General features: G+C 32.4%; 1 protein-coding gene across 1 annotated transcript; it reads left to right on the forward strand.

Moving 5' to 3' along the window:
• The first annotated feature begins 484 nt into the window (after positions 1–484).
• Positions 485–10,635, forward strand: LOC149478447 (uncharacterized). Its single transcript, XM_089709367.1, has 2 exons — positions 485–593; positions 9,537–10,635. The coding sequence occupies exons 1-2, from the start codon at positions 582–584 to the stop codon at positions 10,458–10,460; spliced, it is 936 nt and encodes a 311-aa protein (XP_089565493.1). The 5' UTR covers positions 485–581; the 3' UTR covers positions 10,461–10,635.
• Positions 10,636–25,268: the final 14,633 nt, after the last annotated feature.

Below are 25,268 nucleotides of genomic sequence, written 5' to 3' on the forward strand. Positions count from 1 at the left end.
TGTTTCCTCTGTATTTACTTGTAAAGTAGGAATAAGCTTATTTGGCATTAAAAGTAAAGATAGGATTACGTTTGTATGTATTACAAAATCTCTAAGAATTTTCCATTGACTTACTTTACTTATGACTTGTAGGTACCTACTCGGTTTTTTGTACATACTTATCTATTTTTCTTATAAACTTTTTAAACCACTACCGTTCTGTGTTTTAATCATTATTGTTAAAAGGCTAGACAATACAATTTAATATAAATCCTGTATTGTACAAGTTCCTAAATTTTCAGCCCACCAATAAATCGTACAGGTCATTGAACCCGCTCAAGATTGCATAGTGCATACCTATCAATTGCATTAATTGTTCACAAACAATATTTACACTAACATATTATTGGCACACTTTTACCTTTTCAAAAATCATACCGTACAAAAAAAGTTAATTGGAAAAAAGTTTGTAGTAGCCGCTCTAAAATGAATCTGCAGCCTTTCTCAGTTCCTACCTTCACTTCCTGACTGTATAAAAAGTTAGTGCATCTGTGGTACCGCAACACAACGATAGAGTCGTGAGATCATTTAAGTCTATCGACATGAAGACATTTGTAAGTTTAAGTTTTTAATTTATAATCTGTAATTATAAACACATTATCTGTGCTCTGAGTTTTGTGCGCGCGTTTTTACTTTAAATTTGACGGTTCTGTTGTCCAAAGTGAATATTCTTTATTTTTTGGTTAAGATGTGAATCGTGAACAAAATGTGATATTTTGTGAGTGAAGAAACAAAAATGGAAGGTTTATGACAACACAGTTCATAGGAATGAATTTAATTAAAATAATTACGCGCAATAAAAATGAAAATTAGCGGGAATTTTTTTTGTGAAATCAAGAGCGGTCCTTGACGCTTAACGTTGAAAGCGCGCTCTGGAAAAAAAGAAAATAATTAATAGTGACAAATAATAAGCATAATATACAGAAGTATTATATTCGTACAATTTAATACAAAATAACAATCTTGGTTGGTCTCTTGTCCGCAAAGATGGATCAGTAAAACAGAAGTCAAATGCATCTGTCCCATATCCTAATACAAAATGGATTCTATGTTCCCGAATCTCCTAGTGGGGTATGGGGTAAGGGGCAGATGCATTTCACATCTGTTTCACTGATCGATTTTCTTTAGGGACAAGTAAGTGATCAGCCTTCTGTGTCCTGTCAGACTAAGATATTTCTCATGTCTTCTTTTAGGACAGATATTCATATAATTACGAATATAGGCAGACTTTACGTAGTAAAACTATAAATAATAAACAATAGTATAATTTTGCACTAATAACGAAAAGCTATTGTTATAAATCAATAGTTTTCCAAAATTGGAAATAAACAATTGAATTTCTCATAATAAAACAATAGACGAATTATAGAACTTGCGTAATAAATGCTATTATGATAAATATGTCTCGCAAAAAACAATTGTTTTGACAGCTAATGGTCTATTGTTATTTGTTAGGCACTTTCTAACTTCTAGATAATCTGTAAATACATACGACAGGTGACAAATTAGGGTTGTCACTTAGAACGTTTATAAAACTGGCAAACAATATATTATTTTATTTATCTACTACTTTTAGAACTGTTGTCTTTAAGGGTAAAATAATTAATAAATAATTAAATAGAGCCTCTACAAAGCGCTTTAACAAGAAATAAGAGCTGATATCATATAATAGGACATATCAAAGAAAGCTCAAAACTCAATCGTTTATTTATTCAATTAGACTTCTTCTTGAAGCACTTTTGAATCGTCTTAACATATTTTTAACGTTTACCACTGATTCCGAGCTCTATATTATATACGCTTGTAATAGTCTCACTCATGCTCTTAAAATGTTAATTATTTACATTCTTAAAGCAAGGCGTGAACATTGAACATCCTTTCGCAAAATTTTCCTATCTTATAATTATTAACTGACAAAAATAAGCCAAGCAAGTAGCGCTATAACTCTGTACTTACAAATGACTTAATGAGTCATTAGCAAGCCGTCACCTCATATCGCTGTACAAAACCAGTGCAGTGGAAAATAGCCTATATTTCTGTTATATAAGGGTGAGAATTCTGTAACATAATATACGAGTTCTAAGCGAACATTTCTGTTCGCATTAGTGGAGCTCTGGGCTGATGAGAGTAGGTATTAGTATTCATGCAGGCGATTCCATGTTCGATAACTAGTTCATTAAACATCAGATGCTAATGTGTTTGTTACATAATATCCCTATTTGTGGTATTTATAAGGAAAAGAGGCGGGAAATGGGATTGTATCCGTAAGGAAATTGATATTCTATATGGTATAGAAGAGTGCTCAAATAATGAGTTTATTTCATTATCCTGATAACCCCATATGATTTAACCCAAAAATAATATTAATTTATAACTTTTAACGTTTATTTATTTTCTGCTATCAGAAAGCCTCTTTGATATGATTTTTCATAATTTGAATAATATTTATTAATAATTGTTCAGTTCCGTAATCGTTCTCATAAATTATGTTAATAGTCAGCAAGGATCTCTATATCGCTACTTTCCACAAAATAAATTATTATAACATGTTAGTTTCAATTCTTAGTAAAACGACAAACCAATTTCTTATCAAACCATTCTGGTGTATTTTTTCCCGGTTTCACGATAAAAACAGTAGGAAAAACGTCGATACAATACCAAAAGAGCGTTCAAAGCCTTAGAAGTCGATATAACTATTACAAGGCTCGTTTACTTCTAAGCCAGTGGAATATTACCCCACAATTCAATTTATGCCTATTTACTTCGACATCTAGGCTTGTTACAATGGTATCGATAATTTACTAGTAAAGTATTTTTGATATTTTTATACATTTTTACGATTTATGCATAGGTACATATTAATTACATACATATTTGTACAATTGAACTAAATATTATATCGTTTAACGATAGCTTAGCTTTATTAGTCGAATCACTATTATAAGCAATTTTATAATCAACACACACGAATAGTGTAGCAACTCTGTCAATTTAAAAAGTGCTTTACGATTAAAAATTCTACCATTAACTAAAAGGTACAAAAATGTGGATATAAAGCGCGAATAAGACGTGTCTCTTTCAACCATATTTTAGAGATATCACGTTGAAATTTTCATTTTGAGAAGTGTATGCAGTGCATAATTTTCAGTTGAAAAATGGTTAGTTTCCTTAGGGATAGAAGAAACTTGAATGTTGGTGTAACGAGTTTAAAATTGCTCAGCGGCTTGCCTTAGATTTTCAAGACTTTAAAATTTAGCATCTCTGGGTTATGAGAGTGCTAAATTTATGACCTCGAGCCTGCTGCCTTATATTTTATTTATGCTTATTCACATAGTTTTTGCATATTCTATGGAAAAAGTGATATTATGAGGTTAAAATAGTTCTACCCTTTTTACTACTACGCTTTTTTTTTGTTTCAAAATTTTAACTAAATGTTGAATGTCACAAGTTTTTGGATTAATGTTTTATTTATTTAATTTTAAATTATGTTGTACATTTCAATGATTGATGATGTAATGAACAGATATGAATAAATGTATAAGAAGAAAGTTTTATTTATAGTTTATATCAATTCAATTTATTAAAGTATCGATATATCATGAACATCACTAGTTATTCGTTTCAGTGGCTCATATATAAATCTTTTTCATGTTTGCGACTTGCGAATCGAATATTCTATGTTAGGCGATTATATGCTACTCATATTATTTTCGTAATAGGTTTTGCGAATTAGAAATCATAAATAAAATTATATGTGCGGAAGTTAATTGGATACACGCGTAGTTTATATTACAATATGGTTTCTTAGAATTACGACTGTGTTATGAAATAATTAAATTATTGGAAAATATAGGGTAATACATAAAAAAGCCTACATGTTTAGACTCTTAAGTTTTAAGTATTTTCCATTTCAAATTTCTTCGTGGTTTGACCGTGGAAGAGTAATAGATAAGACTATCGCATTCATAATATTTATAGTATGGATATTTATGAAATTTGTAGTTAATATATTTCAACACTTCAAATCAAATATTTGAAACTTTTCCAACATTGTTAAAAGCGAAGATAGAGGGGATTCTTCTGGTAAAAAATGCTTTAATCACAAAAATGACTTAGTAACAGTTAACCCAGTAGTTTTTGTAATTTTGAACGTTAAACATCTTAACTATTTTTTGTTATAATTTGGTAATTCTAATTAATACAGCGCCATAGACTGTGGAAACTTTTTATTAGTCTCGTAACAGGCTTGTACGCCTTTCACATAAAAAGAATGGAATGTTTTACACTAGGAAGTTTGTCAGCATCCGGAGTTATTAAAAGATGTCACTTCACACTTGTAATTGAAATAATTAGCCATTCTTTTATTATTATACTAGCAGTCCGCCCCGGCTTCGCCCGTGGTACATATTTCGCAATAAAAGGTAGCCTATGTTCTTTCTGAGGGTCTAAAGATTATCTGTGCCAAATTTTATCAAAATCGGTCCAGTAGTTTATGAGCCTATTCATTACAATCAAACTAACAAACAAAGTATACCTCTTTATATAATATTACTAGCGGTCCGCCCCGGCTTCGCCCGTGGTACATGTTTACGTTTTCTCTACATAAGAACCATCCTCGTACTTCAAGGAATATAATAAAAAAAGAATTATCGAAATCGGTTCAGCCGTTCTCGAGTTATGTGCTTACCAACACATTTTGCGATTCATTTTTATATATAAGAAGAAGATAAGCTTTATAAAAATGTTTAAGGCTCTGTTTCTGCTGTTATCGTACGTTAGAATTCAAAACTTTCGATAAAAAGCAAAGCTTTTTTCGATAAATGCATATTATTGTTAAAATTGTTATAAGATAGAACTTATTTCATGTATAGAGGTGGGCGTTGGCATCCGTGCCACAGCTCTTGCTTTTACGGACGTCGTCGTAATTTGAGTTTATGCTAAATTAGTTTTAATGTTACAAATAAAGAATTTTTGAAATTTTGAAGTAAAAGGGCCGATTTTGATTTTTAATTTGTCTCGATTTAACGTACAAATTGATATTACTTAGGTATTTAGGACATTTCTGAAAATATCTATTAATTAAAGTGCTATTAGAATTAATTCTTTCAAACAAGCGCGAATACGAAGGTTTTCTTTTCTAACAATCTTCAATATGTAGAAAAATACTTCTTCCATTATTTTTATACTAAGTATCTAAGCCAATCATATGTTTGCCATCAACGTTAAAACTATTCATAGCTTTCAAAATCAGCATAGGTAATGATACCAGTAATGTTTACTCGACTCTTTATTTCCGGTGATTACCTACAGACTAAATCTGGACGTCCATACTATTTAGTCGTTATATAATTTAACAGAACTTGTTCCATAAGCGGTAGAAAGGCGAACATTCACTTGTCCAGTCACACAGGTGTGCTTTTACTGTCTCCTTGGATTAATGGATAACATTGAGAAGGGTTTGATGAAATGGGCTCAATTAAAATTAAAATATAAAACAACTTTTTATTTTAAATGAGCATCTGTTTACACGTTAATTTTGACAGTATTCATTCGCAAACGAACCGGGGTTGTTGAGCTGAAAGTTGCCTCTTAAATGTTACTCCGCCTCAGCCTAATTTGTCAGGGATGAAAAAAAAGGCAAAGATAAGCTAAGCTAAGGCACTATCCTTCAACTGGTGATAGTTTTCTAAATCGATTGATATTAGCTTTTTTTTTACAGTACCTAGATACCTTTTTGGTAGAGCAAAGAAGTCATCCCTCTATATTGTACCTATTAGGTAATACCACAGACTAATAATAATATACTACGTATACAAGTAATACTTAACATAAGACAATTTATGTCTTCCAAGAAGTAATGTAAATAGGTACTAGTATAGGAAACGGTGTTAGAGCATGCTTAAGGCTTGAATCGGGTAGAGTTCCCTTTTAATACCGAAAATTAACTCTAGTTATACCGTTTTTCTTCTTAGATACTTAATGTACATATCTAAAAAAAATGTATATTAAAGTTTCGAATATGATAAAGGGCATGGTTGTTTTAATTTGTTTATTTTACAATCAGGTTTTTTGGAAAAAAATCATGAACTGAGGTCGATTTTTGGACTTTTAACCAAAACGCTAAGTCAATATAACATCAATTATTGTAGTATTTTTACAGTGTGTTTATCAAATTGAAACACAGGGCATGGTTGTTTTAAATTTTGATTCCATATCCAAATATCTTTTTAATAATTTTTATACGTACTTTTACTACGGTAAATTCCGCGGCCGTCTCAGGATCCCGCCTTGTAAATCGTCGTCAAGGTCGCTAGCCCCTATTAAAGCCTTAAGTGATTACGCTAGGCATTAGTTACATGTCTAATCAGGATTGAAGCTTCCGATCCATTAAGGCTATGTAAATAAGGGAATAGGAAATGTCTTAATGATTGCTCTTATTTTCACTGCCAAGAATAAAACAAAGTCGCATTTCGCTGTAGGTATGTATGCGTAGATCTTTAAAACTATGCTACAGATTTTGATGAGGTTTTTGTGATAGATAGATGGTTTAAGATTAAGGTTTACTAATAAGAATCATACATCAGCGTTTACCGTGCAAAACCGGGGTGGATCACTTGTCTAATATAAAACAATATACATATACATTTTACAACAATAATGTTGTAAAGGTAAGCTAGAATGTAACAGTGAATTTATGGTTAACTAGCTTTCCACCCGCGGCTTCGCCCGCGTTTTCAAAGAAAAACCCGTTCCCGGAGGATTTCCGGGATAAAACCTATCCTATGTCCTTTCTCGAGTATCAAAATATCTCTATACCAAATTTCATGCAAATTGGTTCAGTAGTTCAGGCGTGATTGAGTAACAGACAGACAGACAGAGTTACTTTCGCATTTATAATATTAGTATGGATTGTTCTAGATAGAAAGCTTATCAATTATTCGATTGTAGACAGAAAATTATCTCCTATCTAAAAGGGAAAGGGACTTTTACTCGATATTAATCAATTTTACTACAACCTATTTATTATAATAAACGTGTTAGATTCATTATTTATAACTCTAGTTCCGCTGAACGTATTTATTGATTTTATTTTGTGACCTCTTACATTAGGACAATAACTACAGCAATAACATAGAATCTCTTTTTATTCGAAGTTGGTTAAAAATACGACAACTCAGGCGAATCCAGAGCAAACAGCTAGCTTAAGCTATTATGTTAGTATTGAATGAATGAATGAATGAATGAAAAATACTTTATTGTACACCAGATATGATACATTTTATAAACTTAACAATAAATTAATCAATGTACAGTAGGCGGCCTTATCGCTGGCAGCGATCTCTACCAGGCAACCCAAAAAAGTCGAGGAAAATAGTTAACTTAATCATGGTGGTGCATAATAAATAAAAGTGCATGAATCAGAATAATATTTATATACTGTAACGTAGTATTCTATATATGTATTAGAGATTCTATTCAAAGTAACCGCATTACACAATTTTTACTTCTAATTCGGTCGAGGAAGTGGGCCAAAAAGCAAAAACCCAAAATTCACGCTCGACTAAGCTCTTACGTCGTAGGTACTATAGTTATTTATGTAATATTAACTAATAGTTCAATGGATCAGTGAGCAATATTTTGATACACCGAAATACGATCAAAGTAATTGTCGTATTACCATTGAGATAATATTACTACGTATGGAGGAGACACCACGAACAAAATCTGTGCGCCATTTTTTTGCTCTAACTAAGTTTTAAAAATTATTATTTAGTTAGGTACTTAACGATGAAAGTTATTCCTTTGCACTTTTCCGTATTATTTGTATTATTTGTGCAATATCGTAACACACACGAAGGCATGTTTGATGCGTTTCACTTTAAAACCATTAAAAAATACCGCTCAACATACGTCACATGACGTATGTTGAGTGGAACATAAGTGATGTAGGCGGTGTCGTCTCCTATTAATATTATCTCAATGCGTATTACGGGTTATTTCTCGAACATTCTGGAGCTTTGAAAATTTATTTTTGAATACTAATTTTCTCGGTGTAAGAAAGGTTTTGATATGACTGTTATTTTTAAACTTGTTCTTATTCTGAAGTAAGTATCACTGTTTTCATGATATTTGTTTTAAAGAAGAAAAATGACGATTTTTATTATTTTAAATGATAAAAACTCGATAAAACGTGCTATATAGTTCATCGACTCCCGTATTCCTGTAAATTGGCCTCGTCAGAAAGCTTATTTTTTCCTGAAAATGAAACATTACAAATATCATATAAAAAGTCTTTTTAATAATATCAACGTTTATTTATTTTAACATTCACATAAAATACTAACATCAAAAAATTTAAAAGATCTTTCTACGATTGCAAGTATGTAAAACTAAAAAGCTCGAAACAAATTAAAACGCTTTGAGTGAATCATATCAGTTACGAATATTCAAGTGAATGCGAGTGAAAGGCAATTTACTTTTTGTACAAACAAAATGCTCTTATTTAACGGTGTTCACATAATCTGTGGTCGTAATAACATAATTAAGTGTTTTATTTTGTGCACCTGTTTTGTAGGGTTGTCAGTTTTTGAATTAATATCAGGGATGGCAAATAAATTGTTTTATTGATTAATTTGTATATTATATTCTTTTATCTCTTAACTTATACAGTAACTAATCAGTTAACGGATAAAAGAACTTAAAATATGGAACATAAGCATTAAAATATAATTTTCGTGTTTATTTTAAACTTGAAATCGAACATATTATCTAGAAATAATATAAAATAAATTAGATATATTCGTGATTCAGTGATTGTATTTTAACAAACTTTTGAATAGAAATAATAAAGTGATATTTCGAAATTATGTAACTAAATCACATTCCAAACTAAAGGGTTTTACAATACGCAAAACTATATCGGATAGAACCAACAGTCATAAACTGCTCCGAAAACTTTTAAATAATATTTTATCACTCCTATCTGCACTCACCAAGCGAATTTGTAATTTCCACACGATTTTTCAGCATTTTCATACGTCGTATATTTAAAAACTTTTATAAAACTGTAACTTTTATCAACTGGCATTTTAATGCTATCCATTTTAAAGCGGGTTATCCAAAGTTTTCGGGGTATAATTTTCAATCCTGTGCATAGCAAGGATTTAAGTAGACTCATTAAAGAAAGTTCGCTTCGAACCCGATTAAAGAAGTTGTAACTCCAATTCTCGTACTTACTGTTTTAATTCTTTTTTATGTGCAAACTGGTTTACCTGAACCAAGTTTTGTCTCTATCAACAACATGCATATAAATTGTTACATAAATATCTATTTGAACTACTACTACTAATTAATTATTATAGACGGCATGTAGTGTTTGTCATTTACTATTCGTTCTATTTAGTTAATCACATACAAGAGGATATATCAATAGACTTTTTAATTTTTATTAAATGAATAGTCCAAAATTATAACTAACTAGACGTTCTTCTTTCCAGATATTGTTGGCGTTCGCCGTGGCAGCATGCAGGGCTGGTTTTGAAGGATACGACAATGGCGGGGGACACGGCCAAGGCGATAACGGCGGTTACCAATATTCCGCACCTTTGGTCAGCAATGGTGGTCACGACTTCTCAGGCGGACAAGCAGACTTCAGCGGTCACGGACAAGACTTCTCCGGCGGTCACGGTCAAGACTTTTCTGGTGGTCACGGTCAAGACTTTTCCGGCGGACATGGGCAAGGAAATGACTACACTCTAGCTCTAGCACAAGGACAGGATTATGGTCACGGGCAACAGGGATTTGATTTAGGCGGTCACGGTCAAAGCTTCGACATTGGACACGGTCCAGTATTGAATAATTTTGTTGGCGGAGATTCCTATTTACAAGCGGCTCATGATTTGGGAAACCAATTCGACGGGCATCAAGGTGATGTGAGCGGACCCGAACATCAAGAAGGCCACGGCGGTGATGGTAACGGTCACGGTCAAGGATTTATTCTAGAAGATGGCGGTCAAGAATACGGACACGGAGGCCACGATTTCAGCAACGTAGAAGCTATTCCTGTTGGTGAACACGTTGATGAAGAACATCCCGTCGAAGTGCCAAACTACAAGCACGTCACTGTACCCATTCATAGGCCACTGCACGTAAATGTACCCAAACCTATTCTAATTGGAGTGCCGCAGCCTTATCCAGTCAAAGTTCCCGTACACAAGCCTGTAGCTGTGCCGGTGGAGACTGAAATTTCTATTCCCATTGAAAAGGTTGTTCCGTACCCAGTTGTGAAACACGTACCCTACCCCGTTGAGAAGCATGTACCCATCAGAGTAGAGAAGACTGTACATGTTCATGTACCCCAACCTTACCCCGTTAAGATCCCCGTATATAAAACAATCCATCATCATAAAGGTCACCATTGACTCAGATGATACTGCCATGTGTTGTAAATATTGTTGTAATCCTTAATTTTAAGTCATTTTCAACTGTCTTCATGTTGTAGTTGATTTATTTATTTTGTTAAGTTTGTTGACTGTTTGTTGTTATATTGTGTTGTTGTTTCGTGTTTAATAAACTTTGTTACATGTTGTTGTTTTATATTTCATTTTTATTTCACATGAATACCACAATAATTAATAAGGACATCAAAGGTAAACAAGTTATATATGTATTATAAAAAACGATAGCTATGCTGCAATACACATAAGAAAGAAATTTCAACTCATAACATAGGTTTCAATTTATGACAGATGAAAGTTTCTACGATAATTTTTATGTAAATTCTCTGGTGAACACCCACACTTTTTGTTTTTAATATCTAAACACATAAAAATTAATCTTAGCACCTGAACTCAGGGCTGCTATCTCAATATTTTAGTTTTATACTCCATTTGACCATTTACCTTTGTATATTACTATTGTATGTATTCGGATTCTCTATTTTGATATTCCTGTCTATACAATGGCTTTTCAAACATTTATGACAAGTATAAAAGTTTATAGAACCTTAAAATAGTTAGAAACAGTGTTGGAAAAGGTATTTTTATTTTTGATAATATGGATTTTAAATATGAATAACTTGCTTTCGATAATACAGGGTCGACAATTTAAGCTTCAAATCACTATATAATATAAAACGTTGTTTCCCGCTGTCAGTCTGTCCCTCTGTACCTAGTTTAGATTTTTAAATCTTCACAACAGATTTTGGGTTGATTGGATGTTAGTTTTTTTTTTGTGGCTTCTTTTAAAAGACCGTGGTTTTCGAGTCAAGTTTTAGAATATAGACCGTAATAAAATAATAATATTATAACTACTTAGGTAGTAAAATAATAATAATTTCCTAATTATTTATTTACATTGCAATTTATGTAAAAAAACAGTCATTATTAATTACATATTACGTGTTGCAAGAACTACACAATCATTATTTTTTCGAAGAACCCTACAATAATGCGTATTTCATAGAATTCATTTCAAATGTGCATTTCACGTACCTCATGATTCCATATAAACGCGTCTATTGACTTTTACATAAAGAAGTTTAATTATAATATTTTTCATCACTTGTATGAAAATTTCATTTCCACCATATTCTACGCATTCGCCAAGAAAATTGTAATAATCTTGAAGCGCCTGTGTTTTATCTCACTTATTATATAAGTTCACAGGCGTTTTTGTTCAGCACAAATCTGAATTTTATTTCAACATAGGATTATAATAATGTAGGATCATTTTTCATTTCACTTGTAACGAATTATTTTAATATGTGAGTATGTAGATCATTATTTTATATGTAAATTGTGTCTTTTGTTTGAACTCTATAATGATATATTATTTTACTATTACTTCTTTTATAAAATAACAACTGACATAACATACATATAAAGTTATTGTAATTGTAGAGTCTGACCTTTAACAATAACCTAGTAACAGATAAAGGTCATACAATAAATAATCTATACTAATATTAAAAAGCAGCAGAATTTGTTTGTTTGAACGCGCTAATCCCGGGAAATACTAGTCCGATTTTAAAAATTCTTTCAGTGTTAGATTTATCGAGGAAGGCTATATATCATCACGCTAAGACCAACAGGAGCAGAGCACTGCGAGTAAAACTGCGGAGCGCAGCTAGTATACAATAAGATAAGTTGTGACAATGGTTGTTAGTTTTTTTACTGGACTAAATGATTAATAAATCATTTAGTCCAGTAATCTTGGGTAAAATCATACGCACTATAATATAGATTCTAAAAACGCTTACAAAATGGTTGTTTTTTATTCAAATAAATGATAAAGATCATATTATTAGGTATATTATGCTTCGTCAACTCTGTTTAGGAATGTGTGTTCATGTGTGTTCAATTAAATAATTGAATGTCACTGACCAAAAGGTTTGAAGCAAGGAGGAATCTTCAAGTTTCTTACCTACAGTAAAAGCCGAAATAGTCAATAAGTAGGTATTTAGCCACAACTATCAGAAACTTTAGTCTTTTCTGTTTGACTTCTTATTTTTTCCTTTGTATAAGGGAATTACATACGGGTCTCCGATTACGTTGGTAACGTACGAATCTTATAAATTTTTTACATACAAATAAAGTAAATACATTGAGCGGATCCCATTTGCAATGAATATTCGGATCTCGCGTTAACGAAAATATAAACAGTAATGCGATATAACATTGCTTTTATCAGGGAAAACATCATGAAGATTGTTATTTATTTTGACTCGTAGTGTAGGGTGGATATGTTTTGGTAGGAATTATGGCTAGATAAAAGATATTTAACAAACAAATTAATATTCTATAACTATCATTGCACCTGTAGCTTCGATCGCGTGTAATTCATGTTACAATCGGTTTCATTCCCTATTTGACTCAATTTTTGCAACAATATTAGCATATAGCCTTTCTCAAGGCCAAGCATGTATTGCAGATTCCACATGTCGTAGAAATATATTTGGAAGCTAAGATCATCACGATGTATTCATTCATTGAATTAGAGCAACTGTGCTGTGAATAATTTTCAGATTAAGGCGCCCTTACCCAAAATGTATGTTTCTAAATCATGGTTTTTGGATAGAAATCATCATATTTAAAATCCAAAAAAAATATATAGCACAGATAAACGTTTGATCTAGTGACTTTTTTGGATAAAAACACAATATTAAACATTTAACTCGATCAAAAAAAAATCAGAAGTAACATCGACTTTGAAAGCATAATCAGTTTTATGAGAATTAGGGGAACGCTATGTTTATGAAAATTTTACATTTCATTTACTAATCAGGTTTTACAGGGAAATTTTTGGATAGATTTATAATTTAGCCCTTATTTTTTTCTATATAAAATATAATACGTAAAATGCGACTCGCGCGCACCACGTCAGTGCCGCCAGAGTCCAGCCGGACGTCATCGAGGGAGGACCTGTGCTAGTTTTGCTCCCGACCACGTTGTAGTCGCCGGTCGCGTATTAGAACCGAGCGGCAAGTAAAACGGCGAGCACGGCGACGGTATAAATAAATCAGTAGTTTGATTTTATTAGTTATCCTAGGATTATTGTTGTAAATATAAATTAACTTCTTATTCTATACTATTAAACGAGCAATATTTGCATATTAATATATTTGTTTGTAAATACAGTGTGGAAATTTTCGATGGGCCCTGGGTGAAAGTACTAGAAATACTGGAGATAGCAAATTTCCTTTATTTTTAAAAAGAAATAGAACTGCATTCAAAGATTTTCAAAAATTCATTTTCTTCGACCGGGAATCGAAAGAACTAAAAATGTAAAAAAATAAAATTTTCCATTTTATTCTTCAAATCAACTGTAATGTATAAGTTTGATATTACAATTATTTGTAACTAGCGACCCGCCCCGGCTTCGCACGGGTTTAATGCTGATACTAAATACACTACAGAAAAACTGTGAACGTTGTATATAAAAACATAGCGGCCCGCTCCGGCTTCGCACGGGTATAAAATATATAGCCGGCCGGTACCGCCGCAAACGGTACGTCCCGCAATTTTTTAATTTGTAATATCTTCGAAAATATTCACTTAAATCATACGGTGTAAAGGGCCATATAGATCTATATTAAATGAACAATGTAATCAAGGTATTTAATTGGTTAAGGATTAATGCTGTATTGGTTAAAATCGCTTCGAAAATTAGCTATTATTTGTCGTAAAAAGTAAAGGACAAACAAAAGTTATTGTGGGTTATCCATAAGAGATAGACATATACCATCGCGGATTTTTTTGTAGACCTTTTTAATGTGTATAATACTTAGTACATTATTTTGATAAAACTCGAAGGGTGCCTGCGTTTGCAATGTAAGCGGAAAAAATGTAATTTTTTACGACATCACATTAGAAACCTCAAAAATAACAGTACTTCTCCACTATTTAATGGATGTTGTTATACATATAAACCTTCCTCTTGAATCACTCTATCTATTAAAAAAAACCGCATCAAAATCCGTTGCGTAGTTTCAAAGATTTAAGCGTACAAAGGGACATAGGGACATACGGACAGTGAAAGCGACTTTGTTTTATACTATGTAGTGATTTAAAATTATGTTTTAAAAATTACCTTGCCTGAGATCCTCTTTTTTATGGGTTGTTGAATAGGAATAGCGGCAAAGTTTTGAAGTACTTTAGTAGAAAGACTATTATGATGTTGGTTGATCTGTATTCAATGAGTATAACAAATGTTATTTTTATGAAACAACAATCCAAGATGGTTCCGACGTTAATTTGACCTTTTTCGTGATGGGTGTCATTTTCATGGTTTTTGGGGTAGCTATTAGCGAATATGAGGTAAAAACTAAAATCCAAGATGGCGCCGACGAAAATTTTACATCATTTTTCGGATTTTCCGGATATTTTCCGGGGATTTTCCGAGCATTTTCCGGGCATTTTCCAGGCATTTTCCACGCTTTTTCCGGACATTTACACCCATTTTCCGGATATTTTCCAGACAATTCCCAGACATTTTCCTGGCATTTTCCGGTTATTTTCCGGGATTTTCCTGACATTTTCCGGGAATTTCCCAGGCATTTTCCGGGGATTTTCCGAGCATTTCCCGGGGTTTTTCGGATGTTGCCCAGACATTTTCCGGACATTACCCTGGCATTTTCCGGATATTTTCCGGGAATTTTCCAGGCATTTTCCGGACATTGATGCGTGAAAATGTCCGGAAAAAGCGTGGAAAATGCCACTTCAAATTTGCGAAGTTATTAAAGCAGAATACCAAAAAAGAAAAAGAAAGCTAAAAATCTTTCATATTAAAATGTATACGGGATATTCATATTTCATACTTAATGTATGAGAGGGTATAAAGATAATTTTTTTGATATTTCTCGATTTATTTTTAAAAATTTATTACGGCCATTTTACTCATTAGGTTAAGTACTTTCGATATCAGTTTAAAGTTTTTTGTTATCTGTAATACTTACGGAAAAATCGCCTGTGCACACTTAACGATTACACCCTGTATAAAAATGAATCGCAAAATGTGTTGGTAAGCGCATAACTCGAGAACGGCTGAACCGATTTCGATAATTCTTTTTTTATTATATTCCTTGAAGTACGAGGATGATTCATATGTAGAGAAAACGTAAATATTATGTACCACGGGCGAAGCCGGGGCGTACCGCTAGTATTATGATATACATATATGATAATAATTAATAATTCATAAAAAAGTATTTTATACATTTCTTAAAAAGCTTCGATATTGTATACAATAATACAAATTATTAATTGATTATTATTCAAATTGTTGTAAAATAGTCACACTTTTTTAAGTTGGTTGAATACACTAACATACTTATTACATACTTATATTCAATTATTATTTTGCCTTTTTATTTGTTATACTTTTAATTATTATTACCAATATTTTCAGAAGAAAATAAATCAATGTACTTATCACTTATAACTTTAAATGTATTTATAAAATAGACCAATAAACCAGAAGCGTTCTTTATGTTTAGATGATGGTGATTCTACAATAAAAATGTTCGATTCCATGATATTTTTATTTCTAAGAGCAAATATTTTTACGAGAAATTAACAATAAATTATCTTTTATATTGTTTCTATCGATTTGAATAATAAAATAAAATTTGAAAAAGGAATGTTTCCTTTCAGAAAAATTTTCTATCCCTAGTATTTCAAGTACTTTCCTTTCAGGGCACATCGAAAATTTCCACACTGTATATATACAAACAAATATATAAATATGCAAATATTGCTCGTTTAATGGTATAGGATAAGTAGTAAATTTATTTATCAACAACATTCCTACGATAGCAAATAAAATCGAACTACTGATTTATTTATACTGTGTCGTAATCGCCCGCCTTCATAGGTCACCGGAGTTCATGTCGCGCCGGCTCCAACGCAACGCGGGCGCGAGCCGTCTCAGTTCCTAAAATGCCTAAACTTTCTCTACAAGGGCCCCTTAAAAGTATTTTCATGTTCGTCTTGGTTGTAGAATTTGAACTTACATCGAAGTCCGAAGCTCTTACCACTTAGTTATGAAAGCTTATATTATCATGAAAGCTCATTATCATTGTTAGTTCGTACGAATATGTCAAGCTATCCTACTTATTACTATTATAAAGGCGAAAGTTTGTAAGTATGGATGTATGGTTGTTTGTTACTCTTTCACGCAAATACTACTGAACCGATTACATTGAAATTAAGCACACATATAGAGGGTAACTTGGATTAAAACATAGAATAGGTTTAATCCCGGAAATCCCACGGGAACGGGAACTATGCGGGTTTTTCTTTGAAAACGCGGGCGAAGCCGCGGGCGGAAAGCTAGTGTAATATAACTATAATTTAATTGCTTAACGGGCCATAGTCTGTACAATTAGTCGGTATTTATCGACAAACTAATTTATAGTCCTTAATTTTTCTGGATATTATGTTGTGTTTCGCCAATCTGTTTAAAATTACAATGAGTGAAAAAAAATATATATAATGTGTAAAATACATTCAGAAACATTTTAAGTCAGAGGTGAAACTTTCTTGCTTATTTTAAAGTCAATGGAAAATTACCTACTATTATTTTATTCTGTGGAACTATCCTCAAAATATAAAACTCATAGTCACCGCCATAGGATAATTCTTATTTGTACGAGATTCGCACGCTTAAGCTACACAGCTTCAAAGGCGTATTTATTGGTCGTGTTTGCAGTTTATTGAATTATTTATAGTTTTCTGAGTTAACAGCGATGTATGGAGATACTGTTATTGAGGACGTATGTTTTGATTTGATGCACTGATATCTGGGTATTTTGTATGTGATCTTTCTTTCAACTTCCTAGTATAGGTAATAATTTAGAAACTATGAAGGTATCTGTGGTTATACTGTACGAGTGGTAGTTTCTATTGAGGAAATTTGCTCGACTTGAACTTGAAGGCGTAAAGAATATCATAGCGAAGGTATAAAACGGTATTGGAAGTCTAATTAAATGAAGAAGAATATGATTGTTTGTTATGATTTATATTATTAAAATACTGGACTTAAGAAAATCTTTTTGTTTTTAGAAAGCTAGATTCTTATAGTCCAACGTCCAACGTGCGTCACACACGGTGAAGATACTATAATAATATTTATCTTAAGATACTGTTATGTAAAGCGTACTAAAACCCCTGTAGAACCGCCATCCTGTCACAAAATATGACCCACAAAATTTCGGGTCATGTCATTTTATTAGTAGGTACGCAATGACAAAAAGAAAAATGATGGTCATAACGCTGATACCGGATACCTTAAGATACTCTAATATTACAGTATCTTAAGATAAAATATTATAGTATCTTCACCGTGTGTGACGCGCATATAGGTAATTTTATGTCGCCTTAAAGCAGTTATTTCTTAGTACATATTATAAAAAATTTGTAAAGTTCTTTGTAAAACGTGTTTAAACGATGTTTATTGCAGTCATTTTCAGATCCCCGTTTGTCTACTGGTATCGGAAATGAATGAGCTAAAATAAACGAAATTTCCTTACTCATGAAACATTGAAAATTGAAATTAATTAATTTCATTGCGTTTCACGCGACAAAGATATCGAGTACCTAAATTAATTATTGTTTATTGTTTCAGTCTGTGTTGGAAGCGATGTTTTTGTTTTTTTCTTATATTGTACAGATAGGTACATAATATCTCTTGTATTTATTTATGTATGATTGTATCTATTTATGTAATAATTGTTTCCCTTAATTGAATGTTGATTGTTGTCTTCAATTATTTATAGATTTATCATGCATTGTTCAAGTAATAATTTCAAAGTATTTTAATCGAATCGAAACGAATAACACGGGAACTTTTTTATTAGTAAAAATTTGATGTTATTAGTAAGAGTTTATTTTGCTTGTTATTACGTACCTACATAAGTTTTAAAATTGTTTCGTAGATATCCTTATTTATTACACTACATTAGTCATACACTCTATTACAGTTTTCTCATGAATTTATAATTTTCTCAAATAATCCCTATCCAAGTTCGATATAATTTTGACTAAGATGTGTATCTAGGCATTAGATATGTCAAGCTTAGCTAGACATAATTACTGAGCCGTGTATAGCTTAACCGCAGACTAATACATGTCTAGATATTATAGGTAGTGTTTCTGTAAGTAAATCTGAACTAATAATTCTATAGATTGACTTCTTTAGAAGAGCTTATAATTTTACAGTAGTAATTATTTATTAGATAATAGAGGTGTAAAATTAAGTTTTTATAAAGCTAATGCGGGAACAAACTCTAATATTTGGAATTTTCAAAATTGTAAGCACAATTTTAGTTAAAAACAATTAAACAAATGAAAAACTAATATTAAACAGATATACCTACGTACATATTCACAGAAAATGTGAAAAGCTATTGAGGTAAGAGGTAAGAATATAAGGAAACTTTCGTAAAATTTAAATTCATCATTGTTATGTTCAAATTTATAGCCATTTTTCCGGTCACAAAGTATTTCAATGCATACAACATAAATTATATAATATATTTTAGATGTATCACGCACCGTGTTAGCCAGCTCGCCCTAAATATAATAAAAGCAGGCTCCATATTATTCAGAATCACGGCTTTTCATGCACGTATTAGAATTGCTGTTGAGTCCATGTTAAATGTAACCCTACCCTTATATTTTGTTTTAAATCCATAAGTACTAATATTATAAAGCAGAAGTGTTTGTTTGAACGCGCTAATCTCAGGAACTACTAGTCCGATTTGAAAAATTATTTCGGTGTTAGATAGCCCGTTTATCAAGAAAGGCGATTTAGACTATCCTAACGCTAAGAACAATAGGGGCAGAGCAATGCGGGTAAAACCGCGGGGTACAGCTAGAAAGAAAAAGATTCGTCACGTGTATACTCTATGATCCTTTAGATCTAGTTTAATTTTATTTTTTCGTCTAATTTTTGTTAACCTTTATGCAGGTTATCTTTGTTTTAACACAAAATGATACAAACGATTGTCGATTAATACATTTAGGTAAATAGTTTATTAGTAGCTATCTGAATTTAAAAGTAAATTCGTTATAAGTAGATCGTTCTAACATAACTAAGAAATCATTTCCTCCTTCGTTATTGGGAAAGTCAGTAAAAAATATTTTTTTAAGCTATTGCATAGCTTCTATCGCGGGCCTTGAGCGCGGGGACCGAATTGAGAAATTCCGTAACGAAAAAACCTCACGCTCCCCACTCCGACGGGCTCGGAGGTGTGGCTTGAAGGCATGCGGCAGTCCCCGAGTGCCACACGTCTTTTTTCTTTATTTTACGCTACATCCTATGTCTTATGGCTTATCTTTTTGCTTACATTTTAGCGTTTACTAACAATGAGACCAGCTCGGAGTTTCTTCGCATTATTTAGAAAATACGGGTTTTAAGGTGAAAACGTGTGAGGCGTGTAATTTATAATATGGGGTATAATTCTGAATGAATTTTGTGTGTTTGTTCCGCTTTGTAGCTGGAACGGAAAAAAACTGGTTTTTTTTTAAAGATTTGTTCTTAAAATCTGTACTTACTGTTTGATGTTTCATCATTATCTCTTCAAAGTAATAAATACCTAATGGTTTTCATCATCCTGCGGCTTCAGTCTTGCTATACTGGAAGACTAAGTAGGTACCCTATACGATATTTCAAAATTCCAGTTCATAGAGTAACTACCTATTATTTAATTTCCAATCAATTTGACAGCAGTAAATATAAGACTATTAAACAACTAAACTAATAACTAAACTACTTAAAACTAATAAACAACTAAAACTAGCCCGCGCTTTCATACAATTCTATCCCACTACACATATTCCCTTACAAGTTACATTTCTGCAATTTCCTTCATACTCACAATACAAATTCCTTTCAACGCTCCTCATTGCATGTTCAAGCGATAAAACCGCCAAAATTGCTCGTACGAGGTTTAAGATACAATATGAAGTCATGCTGTAGGTATACGTGCCCCTGTGGACAAAGGCGTCGCCAGCCGATGGCGCAGGGGGGGGCAAGTTGACTTTACCTACTACAATTCATACACTTTTCATTCTGTATGAATGGGAAAAGTAGGTATGAATTGTAGGTAAAATCGACAGCCCATGAAGTTTTCCACTTGTACTACGAGCCTTACATCTACAGCGATTGTAATAACTATATAATAATATACATACAGGGTGTCCCAAGAAGTATGGATATACTGAAGCCAGGAGGTAGAGGACCTAGAGGGCTATCCGAATCACCCCCATGTATGTTATGCGATTTTTCGTAGTTTCGGAGTTATGACTTTTTCAATTTTCACCTATCGCCGAGTACGATGAGATTTTTACTCATGGTGACGTCAATTATTGCGGTAGATGCTTGATTTTTTTTGTGAGCCGAGCCCGTAAAAAAATAAAATCACATAAAATAAGTTTTCCGTTTGGTTTTTAAAAACTTGCTCTATCCTGTATATATTCTGTGACAGTACAGAGTCCAATGTGTAAAGCGACGAGCACGAGCTCTTGACTATGCAATAAAAAACTTGTAATTATAAGTTATAATAACATTTATTAGAAAAATAGAATAAAAAAAGGAATTTGAATTTGAATAAATGTACAGCGTATTTTTTTTTAAATTAAGTACCAGATTTTAATATTATAGGGGTCGTTGTTTGTATTAGGTTAATTAAAACATAATTTTCGGGGATTCATTGTAAACTTCTCGACCACTTTATTATTAAAATCTTGTAAGTTTCCATGTATAAGTTTTCGATGCACATTCATCATGGCCAAACCATTGAGGCGATTTTCACTAATAGTGCTTCTTAGCCAGGTTTTTAGTCTCCTGAGGCTGCTAAACGATCGCTCTACCGTACACGTCGTGCATGGAAGAGCGATCAAAATTTTTAACTTTTTTAGAATCTCTAGGGGGGGGCAGCTGCCCCTCCCTGCCCCCCCTTGGCGACGCCCTTGCCTGTGGATGTTGTAAAGACTGTAACAGACGAGTCGCGTTCTAGAGTAATTTATGGTATTATTTTCATAAAGTATGGAAGTATGAACTAACTTGCATGGTTCTACAACCATGCTTAAATAATCAAGATAAATGATCAATTCTACAATTGATCATTTATCTTGATTATTTAAGCAATCAAGATAAATGATCAATTCTACAATTGATCATTTATCTTGATTATTTTGATCGATCGTCTTGAAACATTAAATAAAAGTTCCAACATTCATCACTATGGCGTCAGATTTGAACATTTGCCTACTCTCTATAAAATATCATCAGTGCAGTCCATTTCCATTTTATATTACACGGAGAGTTATCTGCTCTAAGTAGATAGATACGATACGCCCTATGTGCGACATCTTTAAATCTTTCAATTATTAAAGTGAAACTTTTATTACATCGTCTCAAACTTTTTGGTCTGTGTAGCGCATGTCGCGTGTATCGCGGCTGCCGAGTAGGTATACCTACTCGGCAGCCGACCGACACGCGACATGCGCTACACAAAGCAGTGTTCGGAACCGTTCGAACAGTTTCACTTTTACCGTGGTTTCTTAAAACCACACAACATTTTTATAATGCCTTTTAATGACAATACAAACTTTTAACAACACTAAATTAAGCGTAAGAAACCTTCCATGTAATAGTGTCACCAAGTAATAAGTTTCGGATATTTCCAAACTGATAACAATTTATGAAATAATAGATCTCCTTTTAAAAACGCTTACCGTCTGAAATGCCCTTACAGATATTATGTTGAAAACCCATAACTAACTATAATAACTGCTATAAATATTCCTCTTTCGATTACCCTGCATATATTCCTGTGTGTTGTCACGATCTATGCAATTTACATATTAAACTATAAACTAGATATCATAAGATTATTTATAGTCATCGACTATTGTTTTATTAATTTATGTATTTGTAGCGAAGGTGAATCATTGTTGAGTTAGAAATTTATTTATTAAGAATTCGAACTCATTTTCAAATACCTTCTAAACTTTTGTATTACCGTACCTAAGCTTTTACATAAGCTTATGTCAATTATTTTTCTATGGACTAAATATAAAATTTGTATTCATGGGCGATATGATTATTTTGTAATGTGGACTCATATAATTTAGTTTTAGTTCTTACTTTTTATCGTGATAGAGAAGAAATATAAAGAGAAATAAAATAATATTAGAATTATCACAAGACGTAATGTAGTTAACTGTGTTAAAAAATTAGTACCTACCTAAACCGTATTTGAATTAAATCTGTTGATTCGCTACCTACATCCTAATTAGTGCTAAGACGCGAATCTGTATTCAAGTAAGCAAGGATTTAGTGAAACTAATGAGCGTGATTTAATTAAGCGTCTTAGAACTACGTGTATAAGGTTCAAAGTTAGTTTTTAGTTTAGTTGCGAGTACGAAGTTTAGGCTCTAATGCTTACGAAAGTTTGTTTGTTATTAATTTCTGCAGGAATAGTTGAACCAATATTTAGTCGATGTGGGAAGCATATATATAGAAAGTTTACAACTAAGCTAGCAAATATTTTTACTTATTTTAAGTGTAGTTATTGCAGGATAAATAAATACCAGTACAAAGCTGAACTCATAGCGTACACAAAATTACGCAACCTCGTTCGTACAATACAGCAAGGATCCGCCCCAGCTTCGCCTGTGGTACATAAATAATCCAATAGCACTTAGGGATCACGTTCAAATCCAACCGTTAAAGATGTTTTGCAATCGGTCCAGTAGTTTCTAAAATGAGCGCGTTCAAACAACCAAACAAATTATTCATCTTTATATAATTACTATAGAAAAGAGTCAGTATAAAGAAATTTTCCAATCCCTTTTTCTAATCAAGGAGTTAATGTCTTTCACCATGCTGTTCACGTTTCCACACAAAAAAAGACGGGTTGCACTCCGGGAGTGCCGGCAGAAGGGAAAACTTGATTATTAACGTTGAGCATGTTTGATATTTTGGAATGGTATCCGTCTTACGCTTTTTCGATCAGGTCACGTGTCCTGACGCGAGTTTAAGATTTTATACCCATTACAGAAAAAGTGCTCAACGCCGCTAAAGAAGCCACTTCAAAAATAACCTTACATTAATTCTGCTCTATAAACAAAAGACAATGGACGCTAAAACTAATAATCTGGGTTATATAAAGGTAATAAAGTAGGTCGGTATAAAATCCGAGAATATGCGAAGTCATTTTGTCGATTTTAAAACTGAAGAATTTTATTGGCCAGCAAGCACTGGACCGATTTTCTGACTTAAAATGGAAATATCACGACAGCTGTATGCAAATGCAGTGGACTGTTTAAATTCGGCTGATTCCCGTGTTTTAGATATAATTTATATGGCAATTATGAAGTGCTGTTTTGAATCAAATCCAGATTTATATGAATATCATGTTCTATGCGATTATTATTAAGGCGAAATTGTGTTGCGTTTATTACGGTTTTACGCAATAATTTAAATAGTTAATAGCGTGAATTATAAATTATAAGTCCTAAGACGTCTTTGGTAGTGCCACTATTATTTTTATTTTATGGAAAATACAAAAAAATCACAGTTAAGTAAGTTTTCTAAAAAAAAGATTATTTTTTATGTATTTCATTATATTGGTGGCTCTTGTTTATAATATCGTGATTGGTGTTACAATATTAATTACGATTTGCTCTATCATTTTGCTTTTGTTGGTTAAAAAAATCTTTAGTGTTTATAGTCTCAATAGTTTATGCCTTACTGAAATTGATACTAGATGTCGCTATGTAATAGGTACGTTCAGAAATTTTAACCACTAAATATCGTTCAATTTATTAAAATTTTAGAATACCAACGAAAATGCTTATTTAAAGACACTGTTTTATTTAAATTAAGGGCTTGTATTTTGAATTAACATCCTCATGAATAATACAAAGTTGTTGAAACAAATGAAACTCGTTTGAAATAATAGTGTTTTTTAAGAACTACCAAGTGGTATAATAAATTCGGTAGGGAAACTTTTGTGACACACTTTTAGGTGTTTTCGGGACGTTTCAAGTAATTTGTATCCGCGAAACCTCGAAATATGAGCGCAAATTAGGCAAACGGAACGAAATTGTCCTTGTTTAGGGTTGTGAATGTTGTGATATTATTTCTTACGTTTTGGTATTCTGTTTCTTCATATTATTTGGTTAGATTGATATGTAGTTCAACGTTTAATTATGATAGCGTTGTTTTTCTTTTTTGTTTGGTTTTAAAAGAAGATGGTATTAATAAAATATAGCCGTTGTGCTAATGCAGATTGCAATCTATTATTGAACCAAATTTACAGATGAATTATACATAAAATAGTATATGGTTCCATCATCCATGTATAAATACCAAATAAATCCTTTATACAAAAAAGGTCACCGACATCTCTGGGAGGAGATACTAAATTGGAACCAAATGATAAGTATTTTCTTATAAACATAAGAAGAATCATTTCAATCGGTTGAAAACCCCACGGATAATATATCGACCAACACCTAAAGAAATATCCTTCTTTATCTTGGAGTTTCGGTTAAAAACAACAGAGCAGACGCGTCACCTGGTGGTAAGTGCTCCACGTCGCGTCGCCCATATGTACCCACAGTGCCAGAGACGTTGTGAGTATTTTGCCGGTCTTTCAGGTAGGAATATGCTATAGGTATGGACTTATTTAATTTCAAGCAATACACAGCCCTAGACCC

The sequence above is a fragment of the Colias philodice genome, chromosome 22, assembly GCF_061535455.1.
Source record: "Colias philodice isolate Cphi_HAF_F1 chromosome 22, ilColPhil1 Martin Lab GWU primary, whole genome shotgun sequence".
Taxonomy (NCBI): domain Eukaryota; kingdom Metazoa; phylum Arthropoda; class Insecta; order Lepidoptera; family Pieridae; genus Colias; species Colias philodice.